Source organism: Thamnophis sirtalis, unplaced genomic scaffold (assembly GCF_051295495.1).
Source record: "Thamnophis sirtalis isolate CommonGarterSnake01/CBP01778 unplaced genomic scaffold, rThaSir2_p1.2 scaffold_1, whole genome shotgun sequence".
Taxonomy (NCBI): domain Eukaryota; kingdom Metazoa; phylum Chordata; class Lepidosauria; order Squamata; family Natricidae; genus Thamnophis; species Thamnophis sirtalis.
The window spans coordinates 180,554,050-180,572,037 of NW_028261381.1; the positions used below are offsets into that span (position 1 = coordinate 180,554,050).

General features: G+C 43.8%; 1 protein-coding gene across 1 annotated transcript; it reads right to left on the bottom strand.

The window, feature by feature from the left end:
* Nucleotides 1-6,779: 6,779 nt before the first annotated feature.
* Nucleotides 6,780-17,706, bottom strand: LOC148049949 (vomeronasal type-2 receptor 26-like). Its single transcript, XM_087705716.1, has 6 exons — nt 17,585-17,706; nt 16,505-16,796; nt 14,574-15,407; nt 9,588-9,710; nt 8,924-8,990; nt 6,780-7,684 (listed from the first exon to the last, which is right to left on the bottom strand). Exons 1-6 carry the CDS (start codon nt 17,704-17,706, stop codon nt 6,780-6,782), a joined length of 2,343 nt encoding a protein of 780 aa, XP_087561842.1.
* Between the last annotated feature and the right edge of the window lie 282 nt (nt 17,707-17,988).

Genomic DNA, 17,988 nt, shown 5'->3' on the forward strand with positions numbered 1-17,988 from the left:
AAAGGGGACAGTTCTGCCATCACTATGGGAGGGATAACGTTCATGAGAAAGTACCCATAAAATTTTAGATAATGACTCTTGATTTCAGATGCAATTCATTGTGATCCATGCCCAGAAGACCAATATCCCAACAAGGACAAGGACCAATGCATTGCCAAGAAGATCCACTTCCTTACCTATGATGAGACCCTGGCATATGTTTTAATCTCTCTCACTCTTTTTCTTTCTGTGACCACATCTACAGTACTGGTGATTTTCTATAAACATCATGACACACCGATCGTCAAGGCCAACAACCGAAATCTCACCTACATACTTCTGGTCTCCCTTCTGCTCTGCTTCCTTTGCTCATTCCTTTTCATTGGTAAACCTGGGAAGCTCACCTGTCTCTTCCAACAATCTGCCTTTGCCATTCTCTTTTCCTTTGCAGTTTCCTCTGTGTTGGCAAAGACTGTCATGGTGGTTCTGGCTTTCATGGCCACCAAGCCAGGGAAGAAGACAAGGAAACTATTAGGAAAACCACTGACCAATTCCATTGTCTTAACCTGTCCTCTGGTCCAAGCACTTATTTGTGCCACCTGGCTGGGAACTTCTCCCCCATTTCCTGGCTGGGACTTCCACTCCTTGTTTGGAGAAATCATTTTGGAATGTAAGGAAGGCTCGGCTTTAATGTTTTACACAGTCCTTGGTTACCTAGGTTTTTTGGCCCTTGTTAGTTTCGCTGTGGCTTTTCTGGCTAGGAAATTGCCTGACAGCTTTAATGAAGCCAAATTCATTACTTTTAGCATGTTGGTCTTTTGCAGTGTTTGGATCAGCTTCCTCCCCACTTACTTGAGCACCAAAGGGAAGTTAATGGTGACTGTGGAAATCTTCTCCATTTTGGCCTCTGGGGCTGGTCTCTTGACTTGTATCTTTTTCCCCAAATGCTACATTATTCTACTGAGGCCGAATCTTAATTGTAGAGAAAATATAACGAGGCATTAGAATAGCTGATTTATGGGGGGGTTGGGAACTCTTATTTTAATTTTTGTATTTAATCCAATCTCTTAAAAGTGACAAAATAAGAAAGGTGAGTTTGGAAACCAAGTGATGTGGCTCATCAGAACTAATGTGTTGCATTGGCTTCACTGTTTTCATTTTTATTCATGTTTGTTTTCATAGTTCCCTGAGGCTTTGTTGAATTCCCACTAGGATTTTTATTCAATCCACTATTAACATCTTTCCCTACAAATTATATGACCCAGATTTTCACTCTCTATTAAACAGATAAAGACATTTTATTAATAAATAAATCATATGAAATGGGTATTAATAAATATTTTCCTTGTGGTGCTTTTCTCACAATATTTTATCCGTTCCAACTACAATGAAGAAGGAAGATGAATAGTGAAAAGAAAGGAAGGTTTGTTTGGAATGAATAGAATACAGTGTGACTCATTCACTATTGAATAGGGAGGAAGACAGGGTGGTATGATGTTCTCTTACCCTAACCATAACTCTTCATTACTCATGCTCTGGATTTAGCTGCCTGTTCTCCTTTGGGCTCCACTCCAGCCATCTTCCCTGTGTCTTCACAGCGCTTCCAGTGGTAACTGGAAGGTAACCGGCAGCAGGAGCTCAAGACTCCTAGATTAATTGGTTGGCTTTTGGAGAGCTAGTTTAATGTGAAGGTTCCAACTGAGAAACCCAATCAAGCCAGCAAAGTTGAGACGATCTGATCTCTTCATGCAAAACTTTATTGTTTGTTTGTTTGTTTGTTTATTGGATTTATATGCCGCCCTTCTCCCAAAGGACTCAGGGCGGTATACAACATTAAAAAAAACACATATTACAAAAGTTAAAAGGAAATTAGATAAGAGTATCTCAAAACAAACCCAATTAATATTAACAACAACATTTTAAAAATTCGATTAAAATTAACAATTAGATCAATCCTCTATTTTATTTTGTTCAGGCCAGGCCGGCTTGCTGGAAAAGCCAACTTTTTAGGGCGCATCGGAAGGACTGGAGGTCAGGAATTATGCAAAGCTACGGGGGCAGCTCATTCCAGAGGGAAGGCACTCCCACAAAGAAGGCTCTCCCCAGGGGGTTGCTAGCCGACACTGTCTGGCCAACGGCACCCTGAGGAGGCCAAATCTGTGGGATCGCACTGGATGGTGGGAGGCTACTGGTGGCAGTCTCGCAGGTATCCTGGGCCTAAACCATGGATCGCTTTAAAGGTCATAATTAGGACCTTGAATCGAACCAGGAAAACAACCACCAAAAAGAGGTGTAACAAGATGTAATGAAAGATGATTCTTTTTTTTTTTTTGGTGCTTTTTCTGTAATAAAACCAATTAAAAATTTTCAAAAAAAGAGAGGTGTAACATGGTAGCGCCTAGGTACCCCCATGATAACCCACGTCACCGCATTCTGGATCAAGTGAAGCCTCCGGGGGTCTCTTCAAGGGCAGCCCCATGTAGAGAGTGTTGCAGTAGTCCAGGCAAGTAAGGAGAGGGCATGAGTGACTGTGCACAGAACATCCCGATCCAAGAAGGGGTGCAACTGATGTACCAGGTGAACCTGGTAAAAGGCCCCCGTGGTCATGGCCATCAGGTGTTCTTCTAAACTAAGCTGTGTATCCAGGAGGTCTCCCAGATTGCGGACCCTTTCTGAGGGGGCTAAAATTTCTCCCCATATCATCAAAGATGGAACAAGATGCACAAATCGGGATGACGGGAACCACAGCCACTCAGTCTTAGAGGGATTGAGCTTGAGCCTATTCCTCCCCATCCAGATTCGCAGAGCCTCCAGGCATTGGGTCATAACATTGAGGGCATCGTTTGGGTGGTTTGGTGTAGAGATGAAAAGTTGGGTATCATCAGCATATTGATGATACTGTACCCCAAAACCACAGATGCCCAGCGGTTTCATATATATGTTGAACAGGAGGGGTAAGAGAACCGACCCCTGGGGCACCCCACAAGTGATGTGCCTCGGGGTCGATCCCTGCTCACCAGTAAACAGGAACTGCGACCGATCCAACAGGTAGGAGGAGAACACACCATAAATGGTGCCCCCCACTCCCAAACCCCCGAGTCATCACAGTAGGATACCATGGTCAATGGTATCCAAAGCCGCTGAGAGGTCTAATAGGACCAGGACAGAGGAGCAGCCCCTGTCCCGGGCCCGCCAGAGATCATTGACCAACACGACAAATGCCATCTTCATGCTGTATCCGGGCCTGAAACCCGACTGAAATGGATCCAGTTAAACAGCTTCATCCAGGTACTGGGGAAGCTAATGTGCTACCACACTCTTGACAACCTTCGCTCGAAGCGAAGGTTGAGACCGGACGATAGTTGGCTAAAGAAGATGGATCCAGGGAAGGCTTCTTAAGGAGGGGCCTCACCACCGCTTCCTTCAAGGCAGTGGGAAAGTACCTCTCTCTCAATGAAGCATTGGTAATCACCTGGAGCCAGCCTCGTGTCACCTCCCTGGAATCCAAAACTAACCAAGGGGGACACGGGTCCAGCACACAAGTGGCAGCACTGAGTCTCCCCATAATCTTGTCCATGCCCTTGGGGGTCACAGGATCAAACTCATCCCAGATAGTTTCCACAAGATTCATCCCCGTCGACTCACCCGAATCTACCCAGTCAGAGTCCAAGCCTGTCCGGATCTGAGCTATTTTATCCTGCAGATACTGAACAAATTCTTCAGCCCTACCCTGCAAAGGGTCTTTTCCAGTTCCTTAGTTAAGTAAGGAGCGGGTCACCCTAAACAGGGCAGCTGGGCAGTTATCTGCGGATGTGATAAGAGTGGGAAAATGTTACCATTTTGCCTCTTTTATTGCCACTGTAGGATTTAAGATGAATTCTACCTAGTGTTTGATCAGATTCAGACCGGCTGTCCTTCCAACCACTCTCTAGGCGTCTTTTCCGGCGTTTCATTCTCTGGAAATCAGGGATCTACCCGGGATTGACACTGGGTCAGAGGCCACAAAGGCACAATGCGATCCAAGGCCCCAGTGGCCACCCTATCCCAGGCTTCCACTAGGGCTTCGGTCGAGTTGTGAGCAAGGGATTCAGGAAAAGTCCCAAGCTCCATCAGAGACCTTTCAGGGTCCATCAGGCGCCTGGGGTGGAACCATCTAGTTGGTTCCGCCTCCCTGCGGGGAGGGGTAGCAGTATGGAAGTCAAGCCTGCTGAGGAAATGATCAGTCCATGACAAGGGTTGAACAGAAATATCCCCTAAATCTAGATCATTCATCCACTGCCCAGAGACAAAAATCAGGTCCTGCGTGTGTCCTCCATTATGGGTGGGGTCTTGAATTAACTGAGTTAGGTCCATAGCTCTCATGGAAGCCATGAACTCCTGAGCTGACTTGGATGTCTCGCCAATCGAAGGCAGATTGAAATCCCCCAGGATAATAAGCCTGGGGAAATCAACCGCCAATCCAGGTAACACATTCAGCAGCTCTGGCAGGGCCGATGAAATGTATCAGGGAGACAGGTACATAACAAAAAGGCCCACCTAACTCCAAGGCCCCATTTCACAAAAAGGGAGTCACACTCGCCTATCTGAGGCACAGTGACCTCCTTAGGTCTGAGACTTTCCCCAATAACCACCCCCACTCCCCGCCCCTGCCCTGGGCTCTCGGCTGGTGAAACGTCCAGAAGCCTGGTGGGCATAGTTCACTAAGGGGAACACCCCCCTCATGGCCCAGCCAGGTCTCCATAATGCAAGACAGGTCCTCTGTACCCTCTTGTATGAAGTCATAAATGAGGGAAGCCTTATGTACCATGGACCTGGCCCACGGCCCCCACCATATCTGCCTCTCCCACAAACAGTAGAGATGGTGAACCCCCCCATGGAATGGCTTAATGTCTCCCCCAGAATCCCAACCCTTCCCAGCACTCCCAGTCCTCATCCATTAGTTAGCTCTGGCCTGTGCCCTGGCAGACTCCCACCCAAGTCTGTCTGAGCAATCCGAATCAACCTCCCACCCCCTCTTAAAATTTGATTTAAACCCCCCTGTAAGAAGCCCCTAAGATATCTCTTCTTCACATGCCACCTCTCGGAATCCCAAGATCCTTCATTAAGGAAGCGTCTTGATAGGCAAGAGGGCCATCCTCGGGAAAGGGGGAGTTCCCGAAGGGAGTAAAGTTCTGTTGCAGTATAACATAGAGGAGAGTGTGGCATCAACCAAACGGGATGACATCACGGGGAGATGGAACAAGGAGATGACATGTCCACAGAGGGGGGGGGAGTACATCATTTCAGCATAGCATGAAAGCAAAACCAGCTCTAATTCCCAGGTATTCTGTAGAGTTAAAGAGTAGAATCTTCCCTCCCCCCCCCATTAGTGTAGGTCACATTGTCCAATCAGGTGTTAAAGTATTGTTGTGAGAAAATCTAGGGTGGATGTAGTATTGTGAGTTTACCATGAGGCTACCCTTGTAAGGAAGCTGATCGTGTATTCAGAATATCTGAAGAAGTGTCTCACTACAATGGGATTGCCTCATCCCATGCATCCCGGCAGAAGAAGTTTACTACAGATCCCACCATCCAATGAATTTCAGTTAGTGGGGTCTAGAAGAAGAGTCTTTTTCGCTGTGCCCTCCACACTTTGGAACATCCTGCCACCAGAGGTGAAGTCCATCCCCATCCTTCTACTCTTCTGAAAGGGCCTTAAGAATTGTCAATTGTTGTAGGGCCATGATGGAGATACTTCAGACTGGAAGTAGTTGGTACAATGACAGAAGAAGGACATGGACATCACCTTTGCTCTTTTTCCTTATTTATATCTTCAAAGCTTTATGGAAATCTGAGTTAGCAGCAGTTTGTTGAACTTCAGAGATAGAGAGTTCCATAAGTCAAGGGCTACCATGGGAAAGCTGTGCATATTATATGAACTCTACCCCAGTTCTTATGAAACAGTAACATTTAGGGGAAGGGACTAGGAGCTTGTTAACCCTATCTGACCTGGTAAGATGGCTAGACGTCCTCAGGGCAAGGCAGTCCCACAAATAACCTAGTCCTGTGGCATGCAGGGTTTGTTAAATGATGGGCAGCCATTAAGAAATCCCTGAAGACAGGGTGAGAACCATGGGCCAGAAATTTGGGTTGCTATTTGCCTTTTTAGAGGTGTACCCTAAATGATGGCTGGAGAAAGTCAAACACGAGCACCAGAATGGAAGTACTTAATTGATCTTACTGGAAATCAATTTGATCAACTTCGTGGTCTTTACTAGCTTTGTATTGCAGACCCCATGCTGGGTCTTCAGTACTAATCTTCTGGAACTTCTAATCCAAATGTCATTTGTGTTTGTAATCACTGAAACCTTCAGCTCAGAATTTTCACTCGAGGCACAAATGAGTAGGCACAAATAACACATTACTATAAAAATTCTGTCTTTATTCATTTTTAAAAAATTAAGTACAAACTAACATAAAAGCAAAAAGAAGAAGAGGGTAAGGATTAAAAATTGATACAAAGAAAAATTGCATAAGATAAATATAAAACAAAGCAGACTTCCAATTTTCTCCAATTCAGATAGCAATGCAGTACAACAACTTCTCTCTAAGGGTACCACTGATGATGTTTCCTAGTTGGGTAATAAAACGTCTCCTCAGAAACTACCAAGCACAGAGGGCACCCAAGGATCCCACAGTTCAACCCTGAGCTACTCTGTGGAGAAGATGGTCCTTCATTACATGTCAGCATGCTTTAGAAATATCATCACATATTAGCATAACTAACAAAGAGATATAACCAAGGCCTATCAATGATTTAGTTAGATATTTTTGTTTCTTATCATATTTTCCCTACAGTTAAGATGGGGCTTCAGTAGAATAATGTAGCATTTGGGGGAAAAGATACAAGCCAAGAGGGCAGCCCCAGAGGCCAAGATGGAGAAGATCTCCACAACCACCATGAACTTCCCTTTGGTGCTTAAATAGGTGGGGAGGAAAGTGATCCAAACACTGCAAAAGACCAGCATGCTAAAAGTAATGAATTTGGCTTCATTAAAGCTATCAGGCAATTTCCTTGCCAGAAAGGCCACTGTGAAACTGACAAGAGCCAGGAAACCCAAGTATGCCAGGACAGCATAAAACATTGAAGATGTGCCTTCATTACATTCCAAGATAGCCTCTCCTATCAAGGAGTAGAAGTCAAAGTTGGGAAATGGGGGAGAGGTTACCAGCCATGTGACACAAAGAATTGTTTGGATCAGAGGACAGACCAAGACAATGGAGTTGGTCAGAGGTTTTCCTAAGAGTTTCCTTGCCTTGTTCCCTGGTTTGGTAGCCATGAAGGCCAGAACCACCATGACAGTTTTTGCCAAGACAGAGGAAACTGCAAGGGAAAAGAGAATGGCAAAGGTGGTTTGTCGGAAGAGACAGGTGAGCTTCCCAGGTCGACCAATGAAAAGGAAAGAGCAGAGGAAGCAGAGCAGGAGGGAGACCAGGAGGATGTAGCTAAGATCTCGGTTGTTGGCCTTGACAATCGGTGTATCGCGTTGCTTAAGGAAAATTGCCAAAACTGCTAATGTGATCAGAGAAAGGAAGAGAGCGAGAGAAGTTAAAGTGTATCCCAGGGTCTCATGATAGGAAAGGAAGTGGATCTTCTTGGAAATGCAGTGGTCCTTGTTCTTGTTGGGATATTGGTCTTCTGGGCAGGGTTCACAGTGAGCAGCATCTGAAATGAAGAGTGTTTGTTTCAGTATTTCATGTGCATCCACAATGAGCGTTATCCCTCCCACTTAGTTTCTCAGGTGTGACTCTCATCTATAGGGGCCAACTCAAAAGGAAAGTGGTGGAAGGGCTCCTAGTCAACGTAGGTCCCTGAAAAGTGCAAATCTTCCTGGGAGACTGATAGTCCTGACAGAAGCAGCACATGACACATAACACAACTGTCAGGTCCACTGTTGTGTCCTGCCATTCTACTGGAAGAGGGGGAGAGGAAGCTTGCTAGCATTCTCACATGCTTTTGCTTTCACTGTAACTGCTTGGGAATTAGGGAGAGGGACTGTCTTTGGAGAATGAGAAGCTCCCCTTCCAGTCAGTTAGCAATAGCACTTAGACTTATATACCATTTTGCAGTGTTTTACAGCCCTCTCTAAGAGGGTTAAAGAGTCAGCCTCTTGCCCCCATCCATCTTGGTCCTTATTTTACCCACCTTGGAAGGATGGAAGGCTGAGTTAACCTGGAGACCGATGAGATTCAAACTGTCAAATTGCAGGCAGCTGACAAGCAGCAGAAGTATTCTGCAGTATTGCACTCTAACCAATGCACCACCATGGCTTATTACAAGTTACAGCCTGACTTCAAGGCTATCATGTCCTAAGACTGAACCGTTATCTGCCTAGCACCTTGGAGTTTCCATAACAATCTTGCGATATCATATTGGCTGCCGGTGGACTGGTCAGGGGGGCTGGATTTGGGGAAATGAAAGAATGCTATGTGCTTTGCGTGGGATTTTTCTCGCCTTGCTTTCATGCAATCATTTTCTCTCAGTAAAAGTTCTTTTGATTCCACTTAATGGATTCATTTGAATTCTCAACTACCACTCTGTGTCATTCATTCAGAAAAGTGATCAGGAGTTTGTTTTCCCCACTGGTATGTGACAGGAGGATGGGAAATGACAGCAAGAAATCTGAAAAATGACTGCCTTGAGTTCACCCTGTGTGAAATTGGGTCAGGAGAGCAATTCTGCCTATCCTCATTCCTCAGATATGGACAATTAGACAGGGGATCAGAATAATTTTCATCCATGTTGTGAAGCAGATTATACCTACCACACATGGCCAAGAACCTCTTCATATTTGGATTTATTCCTTGATCCTGGAAGATCAACATTTGATGTATACTCTACCTGTCTGATTAGAAATGGTCCCTTCTGGACAGGGGGCACATTGGTAGCAGCAAACCACCTTGCCTTCTGGAACACTTTTTCTCTCTCCTGCCCGGCACCTCTTCTTGCCACACCTGGCAAAGGGCACCTTCTAAGACAGAAAAGAGAAATGCTTGAGATGGTCCATTCAATGAAAATGCATCATTCAATTTCCAAAATAACAGAATAACAGCATTAGAAGGAACCTTGGAGATCTTCTAGTCCAACCCCCTGCTCAGGCAGGAAACCCTGGTTCTCCAATCTCTTCTTAAAAACTTCCAGTGTTGGAGCATTCAGAACTCCTGGCTGCAACCTGTTTCATGGATTCATTGTTCTAATGCCACAATGGACCTTCCTTCCTGTTCTCCTGGGCAAAGTATTATGTTCTTCCTCCCATGTGCTGGACTTTCTAATGTAATTAAGAACTGCCGCCTTGTGCCATGCACCTGGGAAAGTATTATCATTGCCACAGTGTGCCAAGAGGCTCCTGAGCCACAGCATGTCAAGCAGACCCAGAGCCATAATACACCCAGAAGCTCCAAACATACAAGCATGAAGGCTCAGCTATCCCAGCCCAGAAGCATGGAACATAGACCCAGTCACAGCCCTGCTCTTCCCCGCTGCCATCCAGTACTCCATCACCTCTGATGACCTTTTGCCTCCTGCTGTTGATGATGCATTAGCCCTTCACAAGGCAGCTGCTAGCTACCCAAGTCCTTATTCCCAAGGTGTGAACCACCTGAGAGGTTCCTGAGTGAACCACCATGAGCGACTTAGGCAGACCAGGTGTTTGTATCCTCAGCAGTGGGAAGAAGAAGATGGTGAAGGTCAGCTGGAAGTGGCAGAGCATACTCTGCCTCTGAGCTGCAGCTTTTTCTAAAAGAAAGAATCATAATGTTCCAACTGAACAGGAATGATCCAGGGAGTTTACTGTTGCATTCTCGAATTACACACTGGATTTCAATTAGGATTCAAGCGCATTTCAACTAGGATAGAGCCATGGTGCCACAGTTGTTATATGCAGTATTACAGGGAAACCCTGAATTCCACTGCCAGGAGTTCGATCCTGACAGGCTCAAGGTTGACTCAGCCTTCCATCCTTCTGAGGTTGGTAAAAGGAGGACCTAGATTCTTGGGGCAAGAGGCTGTAAACTGCTTAGAAGTTCAGCTGGAAGTGGCTGCTTAGAGAGGACTGTAAAGTATTATGAAGCACTATATAAATATAAGTGGGAAGGAAGGAAGGAAGGAAGGAAGGAAGGAAGGAAGGAAGGAAGGAAGGAAGGAAGGAAGGAAGGAAGGAAGGAAGGAAGGAAGGAAGGGCCATGGTGACTCAGTGACTAGAATGCATTATGATTCTGCCCACTGCCAGCAGCTCGATTTTGACCAATTGCCTTCCAAAATCGGTAAAAGAAGGACCCAGAATGTTGGGGACAATATGCTGACTCTGTAAACTGCTTAAAGAGGACTGTAAAGCACTGTGAAGTGGTATATAAGTCTAAGTGCTAAGTGGGAAGGAAGAAAGGAAGGAAGGAAGGAAGGAAGGAAGGAAGGAAGGAAGGAAGGAAGGAAGGAATGAATGAATGAATGAATTAGGGAGGAAGGGGGACTGTGGTGGCATAGTGGTTGGAATGCAGTATCACATGCTGACCCTGCCCACTGCCATGAGTTCAATTCTGACTGGCTCAAGGTTGACTCAGCCTTCTGTCCTTCTGAGTTGGGCAAGATGAAGACCCAGATTGTTGGGGGCAATAGACTCACTTTGTAAACCAGTTAAAGAGGGGTGGAAAGCACTGTGAAGCGGTATATAAGTGCTATTGCTAGTGCTATTTTTTTCCTAATTTCAACCCTCCTTGGCCATGGCAGAACTCACACTTGAGTCCATTTCATTGAAAGACCTTTCATCACTTGGCTGTCAATTTTTCTAGTTCAATCCATTTTCCCCCCAATGACAAGGAAATTCTGCATCACTAGGAGGGAATGAATCATTTCCTGAATTCACAACATTTCCTTCTAGCCTACCCTTTTGGCCCAGGTGATTGCACCAGAGCTGATGGAAAAATCCTGGCCTGGGGGAAGCCTGGGATTTTTTCCCTCGACTTTCACAGGGACAAAAGACTGATTGCGGAGGAAAAGCCAGTTGAGAAGGTCATACTGAACTGTTCCAAGTCCATTTTCTGAGATTGTGACTTCATTTCCAAAGCTGTCATTGAATTGGACATTCTTCAAATAGGCAAGGAGCTGAAAGAAAAAAAATAGATCCTTAGCAACTGGGGTGATTGGAAATTAAAAATTATGGTTTCTAGCATTTTATGGTGACCATCATTTTAGTAGATAATTGCAACCCTGTGAATCTGGACATCGGGAGCAGCATTGAATCACAGAAATGTATCATAGGGCATGAGAGAGTGATCCTCATTGCAAAAAGATTCTATTACGGGGTGTTTGTATCATGGTCGCTTCACCCAATTCCAATAGACAAATGCACAATTCCAAATATTAGTGTTTATCTTGGCTGCTGTCATTCTTGGAATGCTGCATCCAGTTTTGGTCACCACATTACAGAAAAAGATGTTGAGACTTTGGAAAAAGTACAAAGAAGAACAACTAAGATAATTAAAGGCCTGGAAACTAAAACTTTATGAAGAATGGTTGAAGGATTTGGATTTGGCCAGTCTAGAGAAAAGAAGGACTAGGGAGGACATGATAGAAGTATTTCAATATTAGAGGGGCTGTTATAAAGAGGACGTGATCAATTTATTTTCCAAAGCACCAGAAGGCGGGGCAAGAAACAATGGATGGAAACAAATCAAGGAGAAAAGCAACCTGGAATTAAGGAGAAACTTCCTAAGGATGAGAACAATTAACAGTGGAACAGGTTGCCTTCAGAAATTGTAGGGGCTTCATCACCAAATGTTTTTAAGAAGAGCCTGGACAGTCACTTGTATGAAATGATACAAGGTCTGCAGCTTGAGCAGGGGGTTGGACTAGAAGACCTCCAGGGACTATTCTGATTGATTGATTGATTGATTGATTGATTGGCTACTTTCACAAATGTTTCTCTTGGTAAAAGGTAGGAGTACAGATAGTTCTTGAGTTATGACCATTCATTTAAAGAGGTTTTTGAAGTTACAAGGCACTGCATAACATGACTTCCTACTATTCCCAAAGGTTCTAACCCTTATATCAGCCCCACAGTAAGTCAAAAATATTTGGGAATTTGGCAACAAGCTCATGCTTATGATTGGTTGTGATGTGATCACCATTGCTGATCTCCTCTGTTGGCTTCTCAAAGAGATCATGCCAGACAAATCTTATTATATTTTTTGATAACGTGACTAAATAAGTAGACCAGCCAAAATAGCAGTAGACTTATATAGCAGTAGACTTATATACCACTTCATAGGCCTTTCAGGCCTCTCTAAGCGGTTTACAGAGAGTCAGCATATTGCCCCCAACAATCTGGGTCCCCATTTTACCCACCTCGGAAGGATGGAAGGCTGAGTCAACCCTGAGCCGGTGAGATTTGAACCGCTGAACTGCTGATCTAGCAGTAGCCTGCAGTGCTGCATTTAACCACTGCGCCACCTTGGCTCTGTGGACATAATTTACTTGGACTTCAGTAAGGCATTTGATAAAGCAGACCACAATCTACTACTTGCTAATATAGAAACAATGTGGATTAGATAGCATCATCACCAGATGTATTAGTAATTGGCTGACCAACCACACTAAACATGTACTCCTTAATGGAACTGCATCTACATGGAGGGAAGGATGCAGTGGCTCAAGGCTCTGTCTTAAGTATTCTTCAATACCTTAATAAGTGATTTACTTGAGGAGCCATGGTGGTGTGGTGGTTAGAACACAGTATGGCAGGCTGACTCTGCCCATAGTCTGGAGTTTGATTCTGATGAGCGCAAGATTGACTCATCCTTCCATTCTTCCAAGGTCAGTAAAATGCGGAACCAGTTGGTTGGGGCAATGTAATGACATTGTAAACCACTCAGAGAGTGCTGTAAAGAACTATATAGTGTTATGTAAGCTGAGTGCTAATGCTGGAAGATGAATTCATCAAATTTGCAGATGGTATCAAGCTGGCAGGAATAGCCAACACTCCAGAAGATTGAATCAAGATACAGAGGGATCTTGATAGACTTGACCATTGGGCCCTATTTAACAAAATCAAATTCAGGGGTCAGACAAGTAAGGTTCTACACTTAGTCAAGAAAAAAATGCACAAATATAGAATAGGTGAAACTTTGCTCTAAAGAAGTATCTGTGAGAGAGATCAGAGAGTCCCGATTGAGAATTAATTAAATATGAATCAAGAAAGGTAATGGAGTCCTGGGGCAGCATTAATAAATGACTAGAATCAAGTGAAATAATAGCAACACTCTATAATGTCTTGGTAAGACTGCATTTGGAATATTACATCCAGTTCTGGTTGCCATGATATAAACTGATGTTGAGACTCTGGAAAGAATGCAGAGAAGAGCAATGAAGATGATTAGGCAACTGGAGGCTAAAACATATAAGGAACGGTTACAGGAACTGGACATATATAATTTAATGAAAACAAGGACTAAAGATGACATGATAGCAGAATTCCAATATCTACAGGGCTGCTCCAAAGAAGACTGGGTCAATCTATTCTCCAAAGCACCCAAAGGCAGGACAAGGAGCAATGGATGGAAACTAATCAAGGGAAGAACCAACCTAGAACTAAGGAGAAATTTCCTGACAATTAATCAATGGAATGACTTTCCTCCAGAAGTTGTGGGTGCTCCATCACTGAAGGTTTTAAGAAGGGACAGGACAGACACTTGTCTAAAATGGTTTAGGTTCTCCTACTTGAGCAGTGGGTTGGACTAGAGGACCCTTCCAACTCTTGTATTCTGATACTTGAAAAGTACTGAATGTAGCATCTGTGTCTGATCATCTGCCGTGCAGAGTCTCTGACTTACATATGACATAGTCAGGCCAAAGCAACAGCCGGATGGTATTTGTCCCTCCATGGCAGAGAAGCAACCCAGGTTAAGCCTTGATGAAGGTCAGAAACCATTTTGCACAAGGGCCCTTCTGTGAGAGCTGAGATTCACAGAGGCTCCTTTCAGCCAGCAAGCTAAGCAGCACAACAAATACTATATTAAACAAACGGTCTGTGCTCACACAGGATGCTAAACCATTAAAAATAAAATGTCCTGCTAGAGATTGGATTCAGGCTACATTCCGAAAGAAACTTTAATGGTTCTGCAAAAGTGGCCAGGGGGACGTTTTACTGATCTGTTGAAACAACACCAAGCACTAAGGAACCCATTTCATCATCTTCCTCCTCCCTGGAATGATGCTTCATCCCCTGAAACTCAAACAACCACTGAAGACCTTGTAAAAAGAACTTTCCTTATTGTTCCTATGTTGTTTTTAAGTCATGTGTTTGTTTCTGTTGATGTGCTTATGTGTTTAAAATAAAAATTTATAATAAAAAAAAAGAAGAAGAACTTTCCTTTCTGGAACTTACTGACAATTTGTACGGTTACTCTTCCCTTTTTAAAAAAATCAAATCATCATACTTATTGTTCTTTAATAATTGCTGATTTCATTTATGTTCAAATATAGTGAGATGGGTGGCATGGAATTATTTAAACATCCATGAGGACGTCTAAAAATAAACCTGGATAGAAAGTTTCAGAATTACCTTCCATGACTGTATATGGGAGATCCTCTTTCCAAGCCTCATCATGGCTGGTCGTCCTCGTGATCCATGCATGCCGTGCAGGGCGTGTGCCAGAGCATAAATGGCAGTGTAGATATTGTGACTTTCACCTGTCATGCTTGCTTCAAACATATAAGAAGGCAGACTCTGCAAACTCTCCTTTCCGGTACATTTTCTTTCCCCCTTTGCAAGGATCTCTCCTGCTTTGTGGAACTTGCAGAGAAAGAGCCTTTCCCACCATTGAGGGAGAAAGACGTCTCCTTTAGGGTTCGAGGGGTCTGAAGACAGGAGCAATTGCCTGAATTCTTGGACATCGTGGCTGTGGTCCTTGAAATGCAAAGCTCCATGGAAGGGCTTTAGAAGTGACAAAGCCTTAGGAGATGCACTGATTTCCCAATGGGAAGTCAGGATCCAAACAGTTCTAAATGGAATCCCAATGAATTTTCTAAAATTCTCCAGAGAGGTATATATAGTTTTAATAGACTTAGGTTCTCCAAGCAAAATAATCACTTCAGCTTTGAACCAAGTTATGATGAAAGGAATCAATTTTATCCCTGCAAATAAAACATGTTCATTTTTGAACAGCTGGGTGAAGACCAGGCAGATCTCCTTCTCCTTCAGCATCGGCATCAGAGTTGAGGTGAAAAGTTCTCCATCATCACTTTGAGGGGCTATAAGGCCAACCCAGTTCCACTGGAAGTGCAGGAGCAGCTGGACTAAACCCTCATACTGAGGAAATTCATCGGGATTGATCCGGAAAAAGGAAGGAAAAGCAATTCTGTCTGCCTGAGTGAACTTGATGACGTCAAATCCAAGCTGCAGAAATAAATAGTCTTGTTTTAGAAATGAATTTTTTTTCATGAAAAGGTCATACTTTATGCTGAATATTTATTGACATATTACAAGGCATTTTGGGGGAGAAACCTCTGAAGTTGGTTTGCCAAGAGTTGATGCGTCCCAGTGATTCTCTGACTCTGCCTAACTAATTTTGCTCTGACTGATGAAGTTGCTTGGATTAGCAATGAAACATCTCAGATGAACAAAGCTTGGTCCAGTTACCATGATTCAAGACAGACGCTTTGGCCTGGATGATTGAGTCCTCACTGATATATTAACAGAGGGATAGACTCAAGACCATGTTAAGAGTTAGTAAGTTTTGCAATGCATTAGTAAGACCACGTTTGGAACATTGCATCCAGTTTTGGTTGCCATGATGTAAAAAAGATGTGGAGACTCTAGAAAGATGGCAGAGAAGAGCAACCAGAATGATGAGGGGACTGGAGACTAAAACATGTGGTGAATGGTTGCAGGAACTTGGTATGTCTTGTCTAATGAAAAGAAGAACTAGGGAAGACATGATAGCAGTCTTCCAGTATTTGAGGGCCTCCTACATAGAAAATGGAGTCAAACTAGTTTCCAAAGCACCTAAAGGCAAGATCAGAGATAACGGATGGAAACTAACCAAGGAGAGAAGCAATTTAGAACTAAGGAGAACTTTCCATGGTTAGAGCAATCAACCAATGGGAGAACTTTCAACCAGAAGGTGAAGGTGCTACAACACTGAGGTTTTCAAGAAGAGATTGTACAACCATTTATTTGAAATTATATAGTGTTTCCTACCTGAGCAGGAAGACCTGAAAGATCCCTTCCAACTCTGTTATTCTGTTGTTATTATTCTATTATGAAGAGCCACCACTGGCATAGTTTGCCTGGCTCTGCATGTGAGAGCTAAGAGAACAACCATCAACCTGATTCACACAATAAACCACATTGAAGCCTGGTTACAATTAGGTAAGAATTCATCCAGGAAAGCATTTCCCAAATACGTTATCACTTTCACCTGAGACATAAAATATAAAAAGCAACTCTCGCATGAGTTCTCCAAATACTGGACTCCTGGTTTCTGTTCTTACCTGTGGGATCTTGAAGGTGCTGAAGATGGAGGCCATCTGCCTTGAGGGTTGGGAACTGAGTTCTCCGATGACAGAGAGCAGAGGGTCCTGATTGTCACATTTGTAATTTGGAACCATCTGGCCTCGAGTAGACAGAAGAGAGAGGCTGTTCCAAGAAACCCTCCTAACAGTCTCCTTATTGTCATAAATATGGAAGCCAAGGGTGATGTTGGGCAACAGAACCAAATCCTGGTTGATGTTTGTTACTGCAAGTCCCAAGGCCCGGAACATCTGATAATTCTTGAATGTAACGCTATAAAGAAAAAATATTTTAAAATATTACAGGGAACCTTTTGTATGCTGGTGGAGTTTGCTTTTCCTGAGTTTGTGTGTGTGTGTGTGTGTGTGTTCATGTGTGTTCATGTGTGTGTTCATATGTGTGTGTGTGTTCTCCTGGACTTTGAAGTGGTGAATCCATTTGTTGTGAGCTTTTGCACAAGGAAATGTGATTAAGGAGGTTGTGTGGATGGCACTGCCTTGAAACCATAGTCAGTCTGGAGAGAGTCCAGAGGCTGAAAAGTATCACATCTGCAGCTCTGAACAGCCAAGGCTTATCCATGGAAGAAATATCTAAGGAAGCTTTAGCAGTTTGTTTGTTCTTTTGAAAAGCTGTCTCAGCTCTAGGAACCACTGCAGTTCACAGGACTCCACTGGAGGATACAAGATAGAGTTGCAAAAGAGGGTTACAAAAGACCATTAATTATTCCAAAATACAGTTTGCTCATTTTTGTACACCAAACACTGTAAATAAATCAGCCTTTTGAGTTTTCCACCAGGGCTTTCTGTCCAGATTAATGTTATAAGTCAACTTCTTCACTCACACCACATATACTCCCTTCCTGACTTTATCATCTTCTGAATGAAACGCTAACATGGTAGCCTATTTTATTAAAGTGGTTCTTTATCTTGAAAAGCACCAAAGGTGCTGAACTGCAGCAGAATTTGCAAGCATCACCAGAAGAAGAATCTGTGAAAGGAGTCCCTGAAGCCCAAATAAAGCAGATAACCCTCTAACACTATTCCCTCCCAAGTGAAACATACCTGCTTGTAGTTCCTGTCTTTGATGGCTCACGGTCAAATTTCAACTCTCCAATGTCATACGTCTTTTTCAGGAGCAAATTCGCCCCAATAATGAGATCACCAGGCTTGTAGTGGTCCTCCATAGTTCGCAAAGGGTTCCTTGGTACACATACAGTCTGCATTTCATTGTGAGTTGCTGAAGGCAGGAGCCAAAAGAGAAGCAGGAGGAGAGGAAGGCCCTTCATTATTTTTGCCTTCCTTCATTGACCAAAATTCAATGCTTGTTGAGAAGCCGAACTTCAGCTGCCTCCCATGCAATATCACCAGGGCTTTGGCACAGAAGAAGCAGACGGTGGCACTTGGGTGGCCTTGGGGGCAAATTAACATCAAGTGTGCTTTCTCTTATCTAGCTTGTTGCAGGAGAA